At 34.7% G+C, this 24,521-nt stretch overlaps 2 protein-coding genes across 2 annotated transcripts; one reads left to right on the top strand and one right to left on the bottom strand.

Annotated features, from left to right (window-relative positions):
- The first annotated feature begins 4,949 nt into the window (after positions 1-4,949).
- On the top strand, positions 4,950-15,752 carry LOC110467467 (adenylate kinase 8-like). Its single transcript, XM_021524655.1, has 10 exons — positions 4,950-5,138; positions 6,494-6,578; positions 7,135-7,298; positions 8,106-8,256; positions 8,914-8,985; positions 10,113-10,313; positions 11,518-11,649; positions 12,072-12,161; positions 12,647-12,788; positions 14,598-15,752. The coding sequence occupies exons 1-10, from the start codon at positions 5,055-5,057 to the stop codon at positions 14,911-14,913; spliced, it is 1,437 nt and encodes a 478-aa protein (XP_021380330.1). The 5' UTR covers positions 4,950-5,054; the 3' UTR covers positions 14,914-15,752.
- Positions 15,753-17,660: 1,908 nt separating this feature from the next.
- On the bottom strand, positions 17,661-24,022 carry LOC110467388. The gene is made up of 9 exons (XM_021524513.1): positions 23,981-24,022; positions 22,424-22,474; positions 21,947-22,032; positions 20,762-20,833; positions 20,226-20,334; positions 19,219-19,307; positions 18,957-19,028; positions 18,751-18,853; positions 17,661-17,980 (listed from the first exon to the last, which is right to left on the bottom strand). The coding sequence occupies exons 1-9, from the start codon at positions 24,009-24,011 to the stop codon at positions 17,826-17,828; spliced, it is 768 nt and encodes a 255-aa protein (XP_021380188.1). The 5' UTR covers positions 24,012-24,022; the 3' UTR covers positions 17,661-17,825.
- Positions 24,023-24,521: the final 499 nt, after the last annotated feature.

Raw genomic sequence — 24,521 nt, 5'->3', positions numbered from 1 at the left:
AAGTTTCAGAATAAATCTGACCACTTTATTCTGGGTAATTTGAAGCTTTTGTCGAAGTTTTTTGGATAAGCTTTCGAACCAGCATATAGAAGCATAGTTAAAATGACATTGGACCAGTGCCGATACCAGGGTTTTTCTAGATCTAATATTGAGACAGTCGCTGTGTCTATATAGAAACCGCAATCTCTGGTTCACTTTTTTTTTTATAATACTTTGGACAATTTGTTCTCCAGATAAAAAGTTGTCCAATATAATACCAAGATATTTAACACACACCTAAGGCATAGTTATATTACTGTAACATGAAACAGAAAATGTGCCTTCAGGTAATTTGGAAAGTTTCCTTTTGGGGTCAAACAAAATACTCTCTGTTTTTCCAAGATGTAAGGATAGTTTATTATCAGTTAGCCAATCGTGACATGACTCTAAGTTTTTAGATAGAAATTTTAAAATAATTTGTGGGTCTTTGTGCGAGAAGATAATTGCACTGTCATCTGCGTACAGAAATAGTTTGCATCCTGGGTCAATACTGATCCGCATGTCATTTACATAAATGAGAAAAAGATGGGGTCCCAATAAACTCCCTTGGGGTACCCCGCATGTTATATTACAAATATCCGAGTTCACATTATTGATATTAACTAATTGTTTCCTGTTGGTAAGGTATGATGTGAACCACTCAACCGACTCAATGCCAATTACCCCAAGTTTATCACACACAATCCCATGGTCAACTGTATCAAAGGCCTTCTGTAAGTCTAGTAGTACCATTCCAGTGAAGAGACCTTTAGACGTCTGGGACTTTATGTGATCAACCAGGTGAATTAAACAGGAGTCAGTGGAATAGGATTTTCTCATACCAGATTGGAACTCATACAAAATGTTGTTATCAATCAGAAATTGTTCAAGTTGTTTATAAAATGCTTTTTCTAGAATTTTTGAAACAATACTCAAAATACTAACAGGTCTGTAATTTTCAGCCTTCAATTTATATTTTTCTTGAATAGAGGTTTTACCTTCGCAATCTTGAGATCATCTGGTACAACATTTTCAGATATGGACTTATTTATCAAAATTTTTACAGGCACCTTGATTACTGATGCAGCATATTTCAGAAACCGAGCCATTACTTTTAGTGATATTGATATTACAAAGTTCCTTAAATACAAATCTTTCAGAAACATGTTTGAGGTGAACTTTGTTTTGTTTTGGATTTCTCCTAGTGTAGAAAGACTTTATCAAAGTTTGTGAGGTTTTGAATAAACCTTTACATGGAGGAAGGCCTTCAACAAGTTTGGAAGCAATGGTTGTAAAAATGTCTTTAAAATGATTGGCAATGGTTAAGTTTTCATGACAATTTTCACCATCAATGTTCAAAACAACATTCATATTCGTTTTTCTTTTTGTTTCATATCCCAAAATTTTGAAATGTTTCCAGAAGTGTTTTGAATCATTTTTGTTTTCCTCAATCTTGTCGTCAAAATATTGATTTTTAGCTTTTCTAACCATTCTCTGTACATGATTTCTATGTTCGCAGTGATGTTCATAGTCTCAGTGAGGTTTGGCCAAATTTTCTAAATGTGTTCAAAAATTTATCCTTAGTTCTTATCTCTTCAAAAATTTCTGCCGTCATCCACGGTTCTGTCTTTTACTTAAGTCTTATTTTCTTCAAAGGAGCAGTAAAAGCCAATGCTTTCATAAAAATATCATGAAACGATTTCCAGCATTCATTTAAATGATCAGCAAACATACATTTTTCCCATGGAGCCTCCAAAAGAAGTTTCTCAGAGGATTCTTTTGTAAAGTTTTTGGTGGAACGAATATGATTTTCTGGTACAGAATATTAAAAAGTGGTCGCCGAGACCTATCGATAATACGCCGGATTAACATTTTTTTTCTCTATATTATTGCACAAAATATTATCAATCAATGATTTGGTAGTGTTTGTAATGCTAGTGGCTTCATTTATAAGTTGTTTCATATTGGGAAGTTTCAGCACACCCATAAAGGCTTTTAATAAAGGATTATTTTTATTGAGGCTACATATGTTAAAGTCCCAAAGTAGTATGACTTCACGATCAGATCTGATTTTTAAAAGGATTAGTTCAAATTTCTCAGTAAAGTTAGATTGTTTGGGCGGTCTATAGTACGATCCTACAAGTATCGGTCTGGTTTTTGGGAGATATAGTTCCACCAAAACCACCTCGTCGTCTTCTTGGTAAACATCGTCAACTGGAATAAAGGCTAGATCGTCTGTAATATAAGAACATACTCTTCCGCCTAATCTGTTTCTGTCTTTTCTAACTATGTTATAGCCATATAGATTTATTTCCGAATCGGTAACTGAACTGTCCAACCAAGTTTCAGAAATAGAGATAACCGCTGCCCTGAAAATATTCGCAATAATTTGAAGTTCGTCCAACTTGTTGAGTAATGATCGGGCATTTAGATGGATGAAATGAAGACCTTTCCTCTTGAAACACTGAAAATGGTCAAAATGTGAAGCAGATGGGCGTTTGACAAATGACTGTGAACCGTTTGATGTAGGGGTATCGTTAGAACTTGTCTGCTCTGTTGTCTGATGCGACTCACCCGATGCTGGTTGTTCGGTCTCCACCATACATGTATACGTGTATTTATATTTATAATATACACACGAACGGGTCACTTTGGAAATAAATTCTACTTCCTTAATTGAAATATTCAAGAGGTCATCTCATGGTCAAATGGTATTTACACAGAAATTAGAGTCATTGTAAAATAATACTAAATGTTCACAAGCTATCATGTAACACAATATAAGCAACTTTGATTGAGCGTATGACTGCGAAGACACACCCTTAAGATAAATTAAACATGTGCTTACCTTAATTGGCTTGCTGATGATACCGAACAGGAACAACTCTGGATACAGAATACAAATTTGAAAACACTCCCTCTATAATACAACAATATAAAGGATGTTTTGCATTGACTCATCAGGGCAAGGCATACATACGCTTATATTACATCATGTTGGACCATTAGCAAACGTTATTATAATTCGTTAACTTTGTGTCATATATTTGTGTGTGGGTATCATATATTAAGTCTATTTGACTATTTTGAAATTTGCACGATTGATATGCATACTAGCATTTCGTCCCATAGCATACTAGCGCATCACAACACACATAACACCATACTACATGTATATCCCCTTAATTGGACTGTAATCCTGTATCAAACGATAAATCTACATGTGAATATCTATTAGTCGGGACTGTTGGGTAATGGGGTAAATCGACAATGTTGCATTGGGCACAGGGACCTGATAATTTGTTACAGCTATAATCTGATCCTATACGGGATTTCAAGCGTTTTATGAGCTTAGGTTAATTTTCAGTAAACATGACAGCCTCATTGCTCGTATATATATATGACATCTTTTTTGAATATCGGTATAAACCCAGAAAACGCAGTGTAAAATTACTCTGGAAATCGTAGGTAGCCTAACAAATGTTCATGTCTTTGTGGAATTTAGTAGTGTTGTGGTAAATCGACGCGACGCATGTGCCCGGACCTAGCTCAGTATGAAACGTTCTCACTTTCGGACCATTATAAATATTATTTCAAATACTTTTTGAATTGCATTAACTTAAACAACAGGACAAGAACTACATGTACTGAACTACAAAAAAAATAGTATGCTTAATGTAGAGGGAAGAGTTCGCCAACTTCGTTAAAATCATGCATTTAACATCTTTAATGAGAAATGCCCTCAGTATATGCATGAATTTTTCACCAAAAACAATAACACATATGGTACTAGATCCGGAAATTCAAATTTCGCTATTAAAAACGTCAAGGGTACAGAAACATCTACTTTTTTCTTTTCGGCTGCTAAAGATTGGAACTCTTTACCGGATCATATCAAAAACAAACTTAAATTCAAAACCTATTCTAAAAAACACCTTATGCTTCAAGAAAAAAATGAAGTGAATGATCTCTTTGTCTACTATTGAGCACACATGTATTACATTTTCATTCTTCTGTCACAAAATACATATATAGACCTATGCAATGGCGCAGGTCGAGCAGACCTCGCTGGTAGGGGGATCCCAACCCGTGGAAAGCTTGTCTTGCGGCATTGCACAATGATTTCAAATTTCAAGTTGTCATGCCATTCTAGAAACTGTAATGCAAAGATCTGTCAGTATATTTGTTTTATTTTGATATCTTTGAAAATAACTATGTAAAAATATTCTATAGTTTGCTACTATAAGAAGCTGTCTGCCGCTAGTTGATAATTATTATGTATTGTTTTCTATATAGGAAATACAGTTTTACTGATTAATTATCCAATATGATACACACATATCCTATTCTGTGCTATCTGAACCGTTACCGGATTGATTTTCTTCATTTTTTATTACTTTTCTTCCATTTTTAAAGGACCCCATTGGAAATAAGGCTTTTATGGGTAATCCTAGGTAAATGGCAATCACCACCACTCCTATTATGCTATCTATTTATTTATGAATACCTTCATTTACTAAAATAGTCTGTCTCATTTTATAGTAATATCTGCTTTTTTTACAGTGTATCAGACTTTTTTTTTCTTTTTTTTCTAGATTTTTATACTATTATATATGTCAATGATTGAATTAAAAAACCTTTTATTAGGTCAGATCTGTTATAATTCTCAGTCTTTATACAAAATACTCGTTTTTATCTACAAACTGAATGTGATTTTAATTATATATTTTATGTTAAATTGTGATATCTTGTAATAACATGCCTATTTTACCTGAATAAATATTATTATTAACCAAATATATTTTGAAGTTGTATGAAACACCATATGAATGATTTCCGGATTTTGTCTTGTCCGCCTTCATCATTAGTATAGACGATTGATTTTTTAAATGAACCAATCAAATACTTCGTTACAAGCATTCGCTCCTCCTGCCAAAACATAGCAACCATTGACGCCAACAACATCAACGTTGGTCAAAACGTAAAGCACATTGTCGTTTGTAGTGTGTTATTAACTGTAACTTGAAAAAACAGACATGGATCAAACGAAGAGACCATTGTTGATTCCTCCAGAATTCAGCACATATGCTGAAAAACATGGAATTTTCGAAATGTACAAGGTAAAATGAAACGGCTGTATGTTTGCATAGATCTTCGTAATATTATTTCCATGCTTTATTGCCAGCTACCGGCAAAAATATCCATATACACTTTTCACGAAAAATGTATGCTCGCATATGAATATATAAATATATATCATAAAAGAAGAAAAATGATCCTTACGGACGAAGAAATGTTATAAAATATGAAAGCAGAATATATTTATACATACATATATTTGTACACAGTGTCGACCAAGTCTGATATTTATTTTCTCGGGATTGAAGATGCCCTACATCGATCATATCCTAGCTGGTGTCATACAAACCCAACTCTTTCACAGGAAGAAGTACTCAAGTGCATGACTATTGTCCGTATCTACAGTTTTCAATACTGTATACTGTACACAGGACCTATACATTATATGTCTGATGACCCATGGCCTTTTTGTTTATCCAGAATGAATGGATTGATTATACGAATTAAATAATTAACATACTTTCAGGTGTTAAATCACGATAGACAGGTAATATAAGTTTAATGTTGAAATTAAAACCTTTGTTAAGGCTTGTCAGAAAACAGCATTCATTAAAGTTCAGAGGCTAGGAATCTCTATTATGCATGTGTAACAGGAAAGAGAGCAGTCTGTTTGCTTCCAACTTGAATCGAAACCGCAATCTCAGACTTCGTAGTCAGGTGCTCTACTACTGAGCTAAGGAAAAATTCCCTTTAGCTCAGTGGTAGAGTGTCCAACTTGGAAGCTCAGGGTCAGTGGTTCAATCCCCATCTGAAGCACTATACTCTCTTTCCTGTTATGAGTGGTGTCCGACTAGCCATCCCTGTGATGACAGGGAGTTAGAACCTGGGTTGTTGTGGTGTTCGAGGGCAAACACATTTAAAAAGGGAAGAGTAGTATGGCAGATTTCAATTATAAATAGAATCAGTGTTGCCTTCTAGCTTAGTGCTAGAGGGATTTTTTCTTTAGTTTGGTGGTAGAGCGTCCAACTGGAAAGCTACGGGTCAGGGGTTCGATACCTGACTGAAGCATACTGCTCTCTTTCTTATTACACATGTAACATTTTCTCTCTCATATGCTTTTATTATTTTTACATCCCTTTTCAATATGAAAAAAAAATGCTATATACTTTAATACCAACTGTAACTGACAGCTTAAAGCTTTTTTAAATATTTTAATTGCCTAAAGAGTTCATTAGTTTCACAAATGCCTCTGCTAGGAATCAAACTTTGGACCTTGGGATTAATAGTTACCGAATGAGATAAAGAGAAATGTTCCCTAGTTGAGTTGGTAGCTAGGAAACAGCTAAATATCAGGAGGACATTATTACTATATAACTATATTATTTAATTTGAGCAGAAACTGATGGAGCAGCTGATTGTCGGCAAACCTGCTGATCCAGTGGCATTTCTCATTGACTTGTTGAAGCGAGATACCCATGATGGTAAGAAATCATTTGTATCCCATCTAATCTTGTTCACGTGATTTTACAATAGATAGTTCTGTAACCAATGGTATTCAACATTGGTTGTTTTCCTCGACAAGTGCTTTAAAGTAGATGTATAAGATATATGCACAATGTAATTGATTTTTAATTATTTTATTTCATTTTAGTAATCCTGATTATCATGCTTTATTGGAAACAATGCAAAATGTAATTATGATTAAGTATAATAAATGACAATGGCTTCTAATTCATGGATTCTGTAAAAGATATAAAATGAGGGTAGATCTATAGGCCTTCTATCATGTACATGTAGCACTTTTGAAGGGGTGTACAATTTCAAATTTTGAGTACTTATAGCCCGCAGGCGGATTTTTGCAAAATTCTAACAGCCAAAACTAGTATATTTTCGTAAGAAAAAAATATTCACTATAGTATAGCCCTGACATTAAAACTCTGCTAGCCCCAGGCATCAGGTTAATCGAATTGTAACAGCATATTGTTGGCATGTGTTTGAATTCTTTGAGTAAAATCTGTTGTTCTCTTGCAATTCAAGTTCCACAAGTGATTATCATTGGGCCACCTGCCTCTGGGAAGAAGACTATTTCCAAGATGTGTGCTACCAAATTGAGAACAGCCCACCTCACAACAGAAAACCTCATCATGGAGGCTGAAACTGATCTTAAGATGCAGATGTTGGATCTACAGAAAAAGAAACAAGTATGTTATAACTTATTAGTGTACATTCATTTTGATCAAAGGTCACAGATAGGTCTTATATATAATTTTTCTCTATGCACACTGGCTAATATTGTGTGATTTTCCCAGTAAACATGAAACGGCTTAATTATACCTTAGTACTACAGCTGTTCACTAACTCTGGTATCAACACTATACTTTCATGAAATTATATCAATCAGTGTCTACCATATATTGATAAATTTTATTTATTGTTTTCATAAAATTAAATATAAAGTATATTAGTCAATCTAAAAATAAAAATTAATGCAGGAAATGTTGATATTTTTTGATATGGTGAATATTTCACGTACATGTAACATATATGTACAAATTGGATGATAACTGTGGAGGCAGTGTGAACGTTCTAGGTCAATCATAAGTAGATATTTCTCTTACTGAGTGATTTAAAAGATATATCTTTTATCAGATTAATAGAATTCTATATCTAAATTCCATAAATATAATAAAATGATATATTGGGATAACATTATTCTCAGAAGTGTGTCACTAGTATTACAGAACGTTATCTACATGTTTCATTTAGGCCGTATATTCCGTCTTTGCATATTGCAGAGTTATCTTCTCTTGTGAGCAGGTATTGATAGTTACGTCATTGGTTCGTGTGAGAAAATTACGTCGTTTTCTCAAAAATTGATGACGTTACTCTCACAAACAAATGACGTAACAATCAATACCTGCTAGAGAAGATAACTCGGAATATTCCAAGTGGTTTCATTTTCTTTGTGGAATTTTAAATGAAACGTGCCATAATTTTTCTATTTACAGCCCATCCCAATTGATGTTTGGGTGAAAGTGATCGAAGAGAGGATCAAACTTCCAGACTGTGTAAGGAAGGGTTGGGTGATGGAGGGATTTCCCCAGACCAGAGAACAGGCCTTGGCCATACAGTCTATAGGCATCCATCCGAAACATTGTGGTAAGTGTCTTTAAGGATCCTCATACCACTGTTAGAACCTGTATTTAACTATATCAATTGGAAATAGTTTTTCCAGTCAGTGTGATTATAGCTTTGACAAATCATTTCTAAAAAAAAACAACATAACTTTGCGCCCATGGGACTTTCATGAAAATATAATAAAGATTAAATAAAACAGAACTGAGCACCCTACTCAATGGGAGTTTATCCAAAATGAAATTAAGGGGAGGTTACTGAATGAAAAACTACAGTTGAATTCTCATTAAAGTTAATTCCATGGTTTTTTTTTCTCTGTTAACCCTTTCATCGCTGTAGACCACAATGGACTCATCCATATCAATGCATGGCAGAGTCTACTAAAGTTACATGGGGGGTGAAAGGGTTAATAAAACAATGTATTTGATTCAGTTTAGTAACATGAATTGTTCTCCGTCGGTGAGCTTAATTACTAGCTTCAAATGTTTATTTTCTAAATACTCAGTTAAATCTCCCATTTGAAATACACCTTTAATCAACTTGAAGGAAATATGGTTTATATATTAAATCTAAACTGTTATTCACAGTAAAAAATTGAAATCATGTTGTGTTGTTAATCAATAGCACAATTGCCAGAAAAAAACTTGTTTAACTCATTGTTCCCCTTTTGTTCCGTTACAGTGCTGTTAGATGCTCCAGACACAGTGCTGATAGAAAGAGCTCATGGGAAGCGTGTGGATCCAAAAACCGGAGGTTGGTTTGGATATGTGGAGTTATGGCTCCTTATGGTCAGATGATAAATGATCATCTGTGAGAAAATGTGGAAAAATGTTTTTCTTTTCAAGAAGAATATGAAGGAACATTTCGTAAAATGGATCAGGATTTAATGCAGTAGATTTTGTGGTTGAAAACAAAAAGTGCTCTGTTATTATAATTACCATTGTGTTCTCTAGTTTTAAGCTCTCCTGGTCTCAGGGCAATTGAGCTGACAGTGTATGTTGTGATGCAGTGTCTTTCTGCGCGGTGTCATCTTTTTTTTTGAATTAATTATCTTGATTCACTTTCAAAGTCACAAGTATAACGTGATAAAATTTATAAAAACTTCTTCTGAATAACCAAGAGGCCTAGGATCATGATATTTAGCTTATAGCAAAATTCATTGAATGAAACTAAGTTTATTCACATAAATTACCTTGACATAACTTCAAGGTTACTGCAGGTACTATAGGTAAAATCTTTAAATGCTATTATTCTGATGTTTGGCCTTTTCCTTGCTAGAGTGAAGGTCTATTAATTATATTTTTAAGAACAACCCTGATACTGTCAAGGTCATATATAGGTAGGTCAAATGTGTTGAAAGCGCTAGCCTTTAAACAACTTCGGAATAGTAAAACTTTTAGAGGCCTAGAATCATGGTATTTGCCTGTGACATGCTGGGGTAAAGGAGTATTAAGTCTGTTTGAATGAATGACATTGACCCAGCTTTTTAACATACGATACGTATTAAGGATCAAATGTGTGGGAAAAAAATAGCCCATGGGACTATAGTGTGTAGACCAGTAAGTAGCATGTTAGGGTTAAAAGGACTATCATATAGTATGAAAGATTCTTATAAATTTTCCTGAATCTCATATTAAGTATAAAATCATGCAAGATGGTATTTAGGTATATGAGATATACATTAATTTTATTCACACAAGGATGAATTTAAAAAAAAAAAAAAAACGATTTTTAATCCCCTGCTGAAAATTTTATATTACTTTTAGTTACTTATTTTTGTCATTGTCATGTATCTTGTTCTCTGCTTGTATTGGCGTAGTTTAACACATTTTATTTATGCTTTTGAATACACTTTTAATTGATTAACATTAAATTTACAGACATATACCACACCACTTTTGACTGGCCATCCTCTACGGAGGTACAGAGCCGCCTGGAGGAAGCTGAGGGGTACGGGGAGGATGACATGGTAGAAAAACTCATAGAATACCACCGTCATATTGATGGTATCCTCACTTGTTTCACCAAGGGACTCAAATCTGTCAACGCTGATCAGCCCCAGGCTGATGTCTTCCTTCAAGGTTTGTTCTTGTTTCTTTACTCCTTGCAATAAGATATAAGACTTAAGTTATTGGCATTACCATATAAAGGTTTTTCATTTAAGCCCCAGGATGATGACACAAGACTTTTTTGAATGATTTTGACTTTTCAGTGTCACACATATAAAAAAAAATTCTGGTATTTGCAAAAAACTTAGCAGAGTTTCCATGTGTGCTACTACAACCTTGTTTTCCTGACATTCTAAACATGATGATATAATGTAATTTAAGTCCCCCAGACATTGTTGGGGATTTATTGTTTCTGCTGCGTATCTTCTTCTTATTATTATTATTACACAGTATTGTTATTTAAATCTGAGCAGATGTTTGCATGTGAAGATGAGCTTAACACATTTTATTTTCCAATCAGTCATCAAATATAGCCGCCATGGCCTTTTGATTGACACATTTATGGGTGTACGCCAAGGTGATGTCAACGGTCCCTCATTATGTCTTGAATTTGCTTAAACTTAGTATGCAAGTGTATAAGGCACTGACAACTCTTTCTGATGCATCATTTGCAACTATTGGAACTGTTTGGGAGAATTTGTGTAACAGTCCATGTTACTATTAAAATTTAAAAAATCAATGAATTTGGACTGATATTTTAAGAGAACTAAGATATTTTAATACATCTTATTGACATTCACAATGACTGAATTGTATCTGTTTCATATGGCCTTCTCAAGGATGTGACTTAAGTTATCTATTTGCTCATGTATTTTGTTCAGTAACTATAATCAGTTCATGTTGGTGGGGTCAATTCTAACATTTTAACATGATATGCAACACAGTTCTGTCCATAACAATGAAGAAAAATAATAAAGGATATTTCATCTTTGCTGTTAGATTTCTGTCAGGTCATAATACATTTTAAACAATCTGTTAAACCAAAATTGGTGGCTATTGTTTGTGGGAACAAGGCATAGTTTTCTATGAACTCCAATTCTATCAGACAACAGACTTCAATCAGATTAAACCATTAAAGAATTTCTCACATAATTTGAATTTGACATCACATTGTGATTGGTGTACAATTATTCAAATTACCCTAAATGGAAACCATTCACATGTATAATAGTTCTTGATGTTGTTGGTATATTGCAACAGTTTGGGTTGGTAGCCAGGTGGATCGAAGAGATGTACAAGAGAAAAAATCTTGAATTTTTATTTTCTTCTTTTGCAGTGTTTACATACCTATGTGGCCAGGCACGAACAAATGCACCTCACACACCGCGGGTGGTGTTACTTGGTGCCACAGGATCAGGAAAGGGTGTCCAAGCGTCGCTTCTGGCCACAAAATACAACCTTGTCAACGGTAAGTCTGATCTTATTACCCAGGAACTAAACATCACCAGCTGTAGTTGTCACTGTTCATTAATTCATTATATTTGATGAGATTATTTATGTCCAATTCTGTCCGTCAATCCACACTTTGGCTTCCGCCGGATGACTAGCTTAATTATGGTTTGATTACGATGAAAATTAGCAAGCATGTGATATTGTACAAATGTAATTTTAATTTCTTCTTTTTAAATCTCCATATCTTTATAAATCGAAATACAAAAAGGCATCAGAAGGTTATAAGTACCATATGTCAGATTGGCATGGGACGGGCATGCATGTATATTTCACTCTTGCAGTATTCATTTCTCTTTGTACTGCTAGTAAACTCATTTTTTCTTTCTTTCTTTAACAGATTAATGATTAAGCAAATACTTCTTATTGTTTTTTGTGTAGTGTCATGTGGCTCCCTGATCAAGCAAGCAATAGCGGATGAAACAAAGGAAGGACAGACAGCAATACCTTATGTATCCAAGGATATGTTGGGTGAGTCTAGAATTTGTCAATACTTGAACAAGTTCATTAAATGTTATGTTTCTGTCATTTTTTTTAAGGCAAATTTCCTCAACAAATTTTTGTCATTCAAACAAGGTTACATTACCATACACTATTGCTGGTTAATTTTTACACAAGGAATGTTTTTTTCGTATGTTGTTTCTAAAACATGTATTTCCCGATTACAGTACCATTTCATAGAGCTAGGTAGGCTTGTGTAGTGAACAAAGGAATAGAGCTTTTAGCTGTGTTCTTCTTTAAGAATATGTGCTGAAGGAAGTAATAGAGATTTTAATAGCTGTTTTATATTTTGTCCCATATTTTATTTCCCTATAGCTGTATTACTTTGGCCTATAGTAGCAGGGTTCTGTAAAGTTAAGGAAGAAATAGAAAAGATTAAATGTGAATATTTGTCATGCAGGGTAGTTTGTTGTGAAGGTTGAAGGATTAATGGGTGTATTTATTCCCCCCTACAGTGCCTGATGTGACAGTAATGCAGATTCTTCGACAACGTCTCTCCCAGATGGACTGTATGAGCAGAGGCTGGGTGTTACACGGCTATCCTCGTACCCGGGAACAGGCAGAGGGCCTCACCAAGGGGGGATTTGTCCCTAACAGGTGTGTAAGATAGCATTTCCCTTTTGACTGGGACATAAACCTTTTGAGAGCTGTCTAAAAGAAATTTGGAATTTTATAGAGTTATTCATATATATACAGGTATTTATATGAATAAAACAAAACACAAAGACTAGTACAATCGGCTAGTGCTAAAACAAAACTCGAAGACTAGTATAATCGGCTAGCGCTAAAAAAAACACGAAGACTAGTATAATCGGCTAGCACTAAAACAAAACAGGAAGACTAGCATAATCGGCTAGCGCTAAAACAAAACATGAAGACTAGTACAATCGGCTAGCGCTAAAACAAAACATGAATACTAGTATAATCGGCTAGCGCTAAAAAAAAACAAAGACTAGTATAATAGGCTAGCACTAAAACAAAACAGGAAGACTAGTATAACCGGCTAGCGCTAAAACAAAACACGAAGACTAGTAAAATCGGCTAGCACTAAAACAAAACATGAAGACTAGTATAATCGGCTAGCTCTAAAACAAAACACGTAGACTAGTATAATTGGCCAGCGCTAAAACAAAACATGAAGACTAGTACAATCGGCTAGCGCTAAAACAAAACATGAAGATTAGTATAATCGGCTAGCGCTAAAAAAAAACAAAGACTAGTATAATAGGCTAGCACTAAAACAAAACAGGAAGACTAGTATAACCGGCTAGCGCTAAAACAAAACACGAAGACTCGTATAATCGGCTAGCGCTAAAACAAAACACAAAGACTAGTATAATCGGCTAGCGCTAAAATCAAACACGAAGACTAGTATAATCGGCTAGCACTAAAACAAAACACGAAGACTAGTATAATCGGATAGCACTAAAACAAAACAGGAAGACTAGTATAATCGCCTAGCGCTAAAACAAAACACGAAGACTAGTAAAATCGGCTAGCACTAAAACAAAACATGAAGACTAGTATAATCTGCTAGCGCTAAAACAAAACATGAAGACTATTATAATCGGCTAGCGCTAAAACAAAACACAAAGACTAGTATAATCGGCTAGCGCTAAAATGAAACACGAAGACTAGTATAATCGGCTAGCGCGAAAACAAAACACGAAGACTAGTATAATCGGCTAGCGCTAAAACAAAACACGTAGACTAGTATAATTGGCTAGCGCTAAAACAAAACATGAAGACTAGTATAATCGGCTAGCGCTAAAAAAAAACAAAGACTAGTATAATCGGCTAGCACTAAAACAAAACAGGAAGACTAGTATAATCGGCTAGCGCTAAAACAAAACACGAAGACTAGTATAATCGGCTAGCGCTAAAACAAATCTCGAAGACTAGTATAATCGGCTAGCGCTAAAACAAAACACGAAGACTAGTATTATCGACTAGCTAAAACATATGTTCTCATTGTCCAGTAGATATGAAAAGTTAAAAATTCACAAACATGTAGATCGGTAAAGCATTAGCACATTCATACATGCCATATCGAACGATTTTGACGTGAGACTCACGAAAACTGCCTGAGAAAAAATCCTCACGGCGTGAGACACATTTCAATCGGTCACACGAAAAGAAACGAAGTTTGGTCAATCTTAGTGAATAAACAATAGCTACATTGATTCACACTGACCTTGGTCACTGAGATGTGACATTCATTATCAATATTAAAACGCTTTACAGTACATGGTACATTTGTATTTATCCATGCACAACTGACAGGGTTTCAGATACTGCAGGTATATACGTACAGTTATATGTTTACTATTGCACTTATTTGAATAATCAAACACTTTCAACGTTTTTATAAAATTTCTTCATCACGTTACAATTGTATAATTTCAGAGTGTTCTTTTTGAACGTTCCCAATGATTCTGTGGTGGAGCGTCTGACACTGCGTGCCACGGACCCCATCACTGGAGATCGCTACCACATGTTGTACAATCCCCCGCGCACGGAGGATGTGAAAGCAAGGCTACAGAAACTCCCCAAAGACGAGTCCGAACAGGTCAACAAACGTCTCGGTACCTACAACGCTTACGTTGAGGAAATTTCAGACTTTTACGTGGACGCGCAACATGTCAACGCCGACCAAGATCCCCATACTGTATTTGAGTGTATTGAAAGCATGATTGTCAATCCGCTGCCGAGAAAAGTATGATTCGACCCCACTTGACAATTGACATTACAAACGACATTGACGAACATGTTCTATTACAAATGTGCTATGGTGAATGTGGCCGACGAAGTTCTGTTACTCGGGTTGGCTTCATTAACTCATTCACCCCTGAAGACACATTTAAACTCCTCCAATTCAAAGGTTGGAATAGTTCATTATGAAATTTCAGGGGGGGAATGAGTTAACTATTAAGTATTTTGTGGTGGTAAATATTCCACTGGCAAGAACTATTTTGCATGTTCTAATTAAAAATGACACTCTTTTGTGTCAAGTATGTGATAGTTATTTGAAATTTATGCTTATGTTTATGTGATAAAATATATGATTTTTTTGTTTTATATTTTTGATATATCGCTGCCTAAAATTCGTTATTTGTATACTGTAGTTAATCGTTTTGACAAAAGAACAATCACTGGCGATGTCATTGTTAAAGATGATAGATGCACTATATATGTATAAATGATCTGTTCGAAAGATTATCCTGTATTATCCTGTTTTACTGGCAATACAAAGTAAAAAAAAAATAGCCAAAAGAAGAACAAAATGTCAAAATGTTAGTAAAAATATGTGTATGAAACATGACAGCATTTAACTTTTGTCTTGATATCAATGACAATTTCTGTCTTTTAATAAAATGGTAGACGTAGGTTAAAATGATATGAAAAAAAGAATTTGCATGGCATTTTCTCTAAGACATACATACTTACTAAGTTTATGAATTTGTTATTTTTAAACCTGTCATATATATGATTTTGGAAGAAAACTATGCTGTTGTTTTATTGATGTATCTTAAGAAAATATTAAATTAATATTTTTATGCCAAATATGATGTTTGACCTGATTTTTTAATGATATTTTGTGCAGTACAGCCATTAACCCTTTCACCACTGTAGACCATAATGGACTCGTCCATATCGATGCATGGTAGGGTCTACTCAAGTTACATAGCGGTGAAAGGGTTAAAAGAGCAATATAATTCCAAACAAATTTCAATTTGGTTAAATGTAGAGAGTCGCAGAACGTTGTGTGGTGGTACTGTATCTCTAATGCAGACAACAATTTGTTTGACATTTTTCGTACTTTGATATGGCTTGCTTATTACAGAAGAGGAAGAGTTCTATACTGAAGAAAAAACTGTAATTATAAAAAAATCTGTAACTGTGCATTAACAGGAAAATCACTTTATGAGTGCATAAAGAAAAAAAAATGTATTAATTTCTACCTTAAGTAGATTGTATACTGGTTTTACTGTCAAATTAAAACATGAGAAGTACTGAAAAACATATCACGATGCCATTTCAAGGATATGGTCATATTTATAATTTACGTATACATTTTCAGTAAAATATAGATAATCAAATATCATATTGAATATTCGGGAACTTTAACTGCCAAGTTTAAAAGGCGATTTCAACCATTTGATCCCGGCTGGTCAAAGGTTGTTTAATTTTAACCAGTAGAGAGTGATGACAATCAAATTGTTACCAATAAGAAACATAAAACTCATCAATTCTTTCTCAACAAAACTATTGCATTAAAAAGATGTATGATATTCTAAGATTTGATGTACTTGTATTAAAAATCTCCCCTTACCACTAGCTAACAATTCTAGCCAAGCTATGTGCAACTGGGACAAGTTGTCATGTGTTTCAACGATATAATGTCACAATAATGATTAAAGTAGCATTATTTACAATGCAGTGTTTACCTAGGGAGTTAGATATAACCTATAATTCTGTGGTGGGTCTGGCTTATAAATTTGCAATGCCATATGACTGTGCACCAATATTATGATGTCCCAGCAAAAGATTCGGTTGCTCTTTGACTTTTTTGAGATTTTTGTTACCACAAACAGTGTGATCAGTGTGATCCAAAAAGGGACCATTTGAGTTCCATTTACAATCCTATAACGATGTCGTACAATTGAAGACTACAACGAAACGTCGATTTTTCACAACAATTATTTATTCCCATAGTTTCGTATTCTTTTGAGCATTGATGTGCAAGTTTCATCATTGTCTATCAATCGTTTTAGGAACTGCCAAATCATTACAATTTGCAAATATTTTTTGACTTTGATCTCTACCCTTTTATCATCAGATATTATACAATCCAAATAGATCGTCTGGTTCAACTATCCTAACTGTCTGTTCATCAGTTGCCGAGACGGATTCTCCATAATCCTTTTTGAAGAATTAACATTTCATTCCACCGTTTCCGAATTAAAATCAGACCAAGAACTTCATATGGTGTCCATTTGTTGAAAGGCCAATCGATATAGCGTGTCAAGAAGCATTTATCGTTAACTCTTAATTTAAAAACGGACCCGAAACGGTGCAAGTTTGGTTTCGATACGATTAACATGTTCTTAACAATCACGACACAAATATTCGCAACAGACGCCGTCAAACGGACATAGATAAACCCATCACGCATCCGTTGATCTACAGTTTGGTCATCGCGATTGCTATTCACAATTTACTGCAAGAATACATTTTAATGCAGAGCTATCATAAATAAGATGTTTAAACTGCTAAATACATAGAAGCAGACGTTTCTCGAAAGCTAGCAAAATAAGTTTTCAATTTATATGTTTGTGTTAAAAAAAACCTTGGCGTTTATATGCTAAATACACTGTTTTAGCCCAATTAAATAATTGATTATGAATAACTAGAAAGTCTTCTTTCAGTATTCGTTTTGAACTGTCGAATTTTTAAAATCAAGAAGTAATTTTTGCAAAAAAGTAGGTTATCATTTTCTTTCACACGATAATTACCTGAAAAAGGTGTGTCAATTTGCACGAATTGACGTTTTAAAGGTTTTTTTAATAAATAATGTTGAATATTTATACACTTTATATATTTGCATGATGGACATTTGTGTGATGGAAGCTGTCAGCAGTAACCACAATAGTGTGGGCAGTACTGGGTGGACACATTGTTGACAGTGGCACAGGGTTGGAGGCCAGCCTGGAACAGACTCGCGCAGTCCACACTCCCCTGGTCCACACATGGCTTGGGGAGGTTAGGTATCACAGGGAACGGCCCCACTGTTGAAGAATTTTGGAAAATTAAAGTCATAAATAAATGTATGAAATAACAGCCATCGGTTAAGTCATATGCAATGAGGCAATCCGTTAACTTCTAACGATAATCCATACACAAAGAATACAAAAACGTGGTTAATATTAAACAGAGAAGGAGATGAATTCGTTCGAAGTCGTACAGAGGTTATATAGTCTCACGAACACATAGAAACAAAGAGGAAATCGCGACAGTACGGACAAAACACCATTTTAATATTGTCCACGCTGCAGCTAGCATCGCTTTCCCTATATTTCGATTGGAGCATACCAAACAAAGTTCAGTGAATGAACTCGTGTACACACGACATATTGTACAGTCATACAAAGTCATTAACTGATAATGTAATGACATAATAGCTTTCCATTTTATATAACGACGACACATTGGAGACAATAGGCCTATATATATTGTAGCAAAAATGGCGGAGTTAAGGATTTCAAGAATGACCTTGGAAACCGTGATATTCGCAATATGATCAAAAATAAATTCTTGATCGAGTGATATTTTTTTTATTCTATTTCATAATACATTTGTTTAAATCCACAGAAATATAACATTTCAGCTACTCAGAGGCTTGCCCAACTAAAAAATAGAAATATAGACTCATTTCATAATCTCCTATAAAATGGTAACTCAACTCATACAGAATTATGACTATATAATATTTACTTCGAAACATCGAAACAACCCAACATAAACAAACGATATTTTAAGATGTAGTTTCTATAGTTACCTAGTGGACAAAGATGCCGGTTACAGCCGGGTCCGGAACAGCATTCATTACAAAGTTGTGAGGAAGAACGCTTCTTGCCAAATAAGCTCAGTATCCGACACCTCTGCAGGACAAGGCACGATGCTACATATTATGTAAATATTATTTCTTTCAAAAATATTTTTTTTATCGATAATCGACTTCATCATCAATGTTGGTTTACTCACCTGCCTTGATTCACAACTTAGTTTGTATCGCTTCTCTAAATTTGATGAGATAAATTCCTGTGTAAAACATTCCTGTAAGTAGAAGAGTTTTTATCAAAATACAAATGTATGTTAACAGCAAAATTTTAAAATGATATGAGAGCATATTTTTAACGGGATACCTTATGCTAATGCTTTGGCAACGCAACCATGCAAAGCCGGTAGATCAACTTTACAGTAGAAGTTAACTAAATATATAATGTTTTAAAATTCTCCATATTACCTCATCTTGGCCACATGCTATTTTGGTGGTGCAATCACGCGGGTTGGCAACGTCATCACACACGTAACACTGCCGCGTAGACGTGGACGCTGCAAAATTGACCTTGAATTATAAGGATTTTTTCACTCCAAAGACATCATTTGAATGGACAATGAACAGAAATCCACCACGAAAGGTACAGAAAAAAACACCTCGAAAGGATTTGATGTGTGGTTACAGTTGTGTTGACATCATCTTCATAATAATCCAGTGAAATCTTACTAGGGCCAGATCATTGCAAAAATCATTAACCCTTTCACCCCTATGTAACTTTGATAAACTATTCCATGCATTGATCTGGATAGGTCCAGTATGGTCTACAGTGGTGAAAGGGTTATACAAGAACAATGGAGTAACTCTGGGAACGAAACCAGCCATTTACGATGTAATAAAGTAAAAGGCTATATAATCGAAAAACGTCATTATATATATATTACCCAGTGTCCCTATATACACACATATATACCCTATAATAATTGCATATTGAGCTTCTTGAAATGGTTTTTACTTTGAAAATAAATTTTGAGAAAGGCTCAGGAAAAGATCTGCTATAACAACTGTGGTTAATTGAAAATTGCAAATGATGTCCAACAAATAGCGTAAAGTTGCTTAATGCTTAAACAAAGGGAGGAGGCAATGATACTATTTATGAACATTAATATTGAAAGAAAATACATAAAAGTTCAAAGGCGTTATTTGAAATCGTGTCATGATGGTGACAGTGCTTTTTCAGCGTATGAAAAAGCCAATAAAACAGTATATCCTGGCTATGAATAGGAATGTGTGGTGTCCTAATCTCAAACTATGAAGAACAAAAGAGAAGCAAAGAGTACAGCGAGCAATGGATATGACTTAGCCATTCGCTACTTGTTAAATGGACATGCAGCAAATTCTATGAAATTGGCAAGTAAATTAGATAGAATGTTATCTTTGGTAAATATGATACCTTTATACTGGCGACTACTCACACGTCTGGTTACACAATTGGCTGTTGCACTTGTCAACCCCACAGCACTCCTCACAGATATGGATCTGGGAACGAAATGTCCGTGACGTTCTAGCCTTTAGCTGACAAATCTGTGTAAGGAACATGCTTTATCGTTAGTTACAAATGTACCTTTATTTCATATTGTGTGATTATAGATTTTATAAAACGATTTATCATTACATTAAGAGAATTGCTTTACCTTTCAAATTCAACATTAACTTATCACCTACTTTATATCAAGTAGTTTTTGCAAGTATCTAATATCCTCGGTAATATCTATTCCTCGCAAGAAATTGAAACAAAAGGAAAACATTTTTATCACATATCAATTAATACCACGCACTTCAATGAGGAACCTCTAGTTGTAATCCAAGTATATCTTTTCAAGCTTATGGCCAAGACAGTCCGAGTTTTAAGTTTCTGCTAGGTGGTGAAGTTGTAGTTTCCTTTCTAGGTGCTCAGACAAATGTAACGTCCTAACTGATGGTGAATACAGCTGTAAATATTCTTTCTTACCTGATGGCTTAGACAGTCCGAGTTGTAGAAGATATTGGAGTCATCCCCAATAACCCTCTCTGTGTAACAGTCCTGGAAAATTCAAGAAAGGAAAACACTTCCGACATCGTTTTGTAAAAGTGTGTTTACACTATGCCTTAGTGGTTTTGAACACATAATGTGAGTTAATAGATTTGTGTTATATTTCTGGTGTCGATGGGCAAAATAATTTCTCTTTTAAAACTAAATATGACACAAATGACATGGTATTTACATACCGGTATAAATATGTTTTTTTTTCTTTTAGCTGTTCCACGTTATTGTTGATTTTTGTGGAAAGACATCTCAATAAAAAACAATTGGTATGTCAATAGGTATTAAATATGCTCTATTTTCTTGTATTCTAATAAAGCTGAATTTTACAAGGACTATCAAAGACAAAAGATAAGATGCTTGATATTTTCCCCTAAGTATAACAACACTAGTCATCTCATTACAAAACGCTATGAAAAACGTAAGGAAAAAGAAAAAAAGATTTCACGATCGCTAACTTTCCTTTTCTAATATAAATATTTTCTCAGATCATAAGGGAGCGCATCAGTAAAATGATATTTTCTGAAAGAAATATTGACAGTTTATATTTTATGCATACAGTTACTTGAGTGTAAATTAAGGGACGATCTTCCAATGAAAATAAATAAATAAATCACTATTAATTCAACGTTTTATTTGTTTACTTATGTCTTCAATCTTACTTTGTGCAAGTGTACTGAAGCACTCCATATAGTTATGTATTGTAATAGATCTTGGGGAATTGACAGTTGCTATAAACCCATCCTCGATGTCCACTGGTTACGTTCACTTTCGCTCTCTACACCCCTGGAATATGCCATAGCAAATTTAAAGGCTCGGTGTGCGCCACCTTGTTAACAAGACAAGGAGAATAGTTCGATCGTTTGATATACATCAAAAGAGTCTCGCGGTCACATAACGGTAAAAGTTGACAGGCTATGAAGTCGGGCGTCTCTCCTTTGTAATCTTCAAAGGACAGGTATCAGCCTAGCGATTGGTCAGTTTGTTTTACCTGAGACCAATCAAACAGTTATTTTCGTGCCTTCAATTTTGCTATGACATACCAGGGGTGTAGAGAGCGAAAGTGAGCGTAACCCCTGGATATCGAGGATGGTATAAACCATTTGTACTTACCTCGTCCGAGAGGCATGCTACGGTTCCTACACAATAGCTAGGCAGACCCACACCGGTACATTTCATGCATGTCAGGCCCGTGACAACTGCAGAAACAAAGCATGTATATATAACAGTATGGTACATACGGGTGATATAGCTATATATACCTAATTCACATTTGTATTTATTTTAACGGATGACCTCCACTCAAATGTGTAAACAGCCGATGAGCTTCTGTCCCTGCAGATAACACAATGTAAATCTTAAAAGCATGTACAAATAATGCATTCATTAAATATTCCAGACTCCTTTTCAACAATCGATATTATAGAGACATTGAATAAAAAATAAATGCAAATTCAATAAAGTCGGCAACATAACCTTATATATCGCATTGGTAAAATATTTGTTATGTTTGACATTATTAAAAAAAAAGACATTTCTTTTAACAAAAATTAAATGCAGGATGTGAATATGAATGAAACCGGCACAAACCTTGACAGAAGGCAACAATGACGATTGTCACGTAAACCCACACAAGATGTACTGTAATACAAAAAAGGAGGCAAGTGCAATTTTGTAACAATGTTTTTCTATCACATGGGTTTGAAAGAAACGGAATCCAGCCGGAAGACATAATGGATACTTCGATCTCCACCAATGCCATGTGCACCAGAACAACACAATAACAATGTGCCTGTTGCCCAGTCCAATTGATTCTTAATTTACATTTTCCAACAAATCAGATATACCAGAGATTTATCATTGCATGTATTCAAAATGTGATAATTTAATATAACGTAACAAGTCCAAATTATACAGTTTATATATATATATATATATCCGATCCCACGCATATATACATTCATCTAACGTCTCAGACTGCACGAGCTTAATGCGCATATATATGGATATATTTCACGAGGGCTTTAAAGTTCTCTTGAAATATATCGACACTCGCACAATATAAACTTCTAATTAACACTTTACTCATATTTGTTAATCACATACAAAAAAATGTACCTAAAACTGCGCTTTATATGCATATTATATAGAACGATGTGAACGGCGGAACAATGTATCACGTTACCATCTCGAGCAAAACGACATTAAGATATTCTTCGGAACCAATTCCTGTTTCAATTAAGATAATTGATAAATTCAAGTCAAACAGGAGTTCTGGATACATGGGTTATACAACATCTCTCTTGTATCCTCACAGCGTGATATACAGCACATTATATTGCATGGTCTAAAACCCCACTGAATCTGAAAAGTAATATTCAGCAGTTATCTTTTCAATATTCTAAACTGACGCGAGTTCAAATGTATGGAAAAGCTGTGTTAGATAGATAGTACTGATAAAGGTTTGTTACAATGTAGACCTCCAACGCCGTATGACCATTACACGAAACATTCACGGGTTACGCTCACTTTCGCTCTCTGCACCCCTGGAATATGTCATAGCAAAATTGAAGGCACGAAGATAGCTGTTTGATTGGTCTCGGGTAAAAAACCCACTGATCAATCGCTAGGCTGATGTCTATCCTTTAAACGTTACAAAGGAGAGACGCCCGACTTCAAAGCCTGTCAATTGTTACCGTGACGTGACCGCGAGATTATTTTGATGTATATCAAAGGATCGAACTAGTCTTCTTGTCTCATCAACAAGGTGGCTCTGAGCCTTCAATTTTGCCATGATATATTCCAGGGGTGCAGAGAGCGTAAGTGAGCGTAACCCCTGGAGTATAGAGGATGACATAACAACCTCATTACACACATCAATGCAAGATGCACATGATATCAATATAAACAAAAAAAGAGCAATGTTGTATATGAACGACACGACCAAGATAAATGATAACATCAATGGAGCAATAAAATTCTTCTGCTATTACTAATGTAAATAAGGTATGATTTGTAACGTGTTGGAGCTGCGATGCTATTTGAAGTTCAACATGTGTTCAATTGGCAACGGATAACAATATTCTAACATTGATGGCTTAACAATAAAAAAACTCACACAAAAACTCTTATCAAACACATACGTACCGATCGGTGTTGTTGGTATGTCCATTCTCATACGGAAGGTCATTTTCGTAACTGCTCACAGAAGTAGGACATATCAGATAAGGCCGAGTCCATACCGGTATAATAGCTAACACAGCCAGGAGAATAATTCGATAAGCGAACTTTAATAACTTGTGCCAAACACCTTGTTCAAAATGTTGGAAATAAATATACTTAAATCAAACAGCTTGATGAATTTGAATTTCATTCAATTTTGGAAAGACTTTAATGTTGCAATTGAGTGAGGGAAGTTTAACAATTGCAGGTTGCAAAGATTAGAAAACCATTAACCAATCAGAACACATTATTTTTATAATGATATAAAAATACAATGACTTTATGTAAACTACAATAAAAACTGAAGAAACAAAAAGGACACCATAGCTGTTTGCATACTCAGGTGATTGGAGTACCTATGGAAAGGTGTGACATGTGCAGCCTACTCTAAAGTTGACTTCCCATTCATTCTATGACATCGGCAAACCAGGTTTCGTAAAAAAAACAAAAATGACGACAAAATAAC

The sequence above is a fragment of the Mizuhopecten yessoensis genome, unplaced genomic scaffold (genome assembly GCF_002113885.1).
Source record: "Mizuhopecten yessoensis strain PY_sf001 unplaced genomic scaffold, ASM211388v2 scaffold11173, whole genome shotgun sequence".
NCBI lineage: Eukaryota > Metazoa > Mollusca > Bivalvia > Pectinida > Pectinidae > Mizuhopecten > Mizuhopecten yessoensis.
This window is presented reverse-complemented; position numbering and strand designations above follow the sequence as displayed.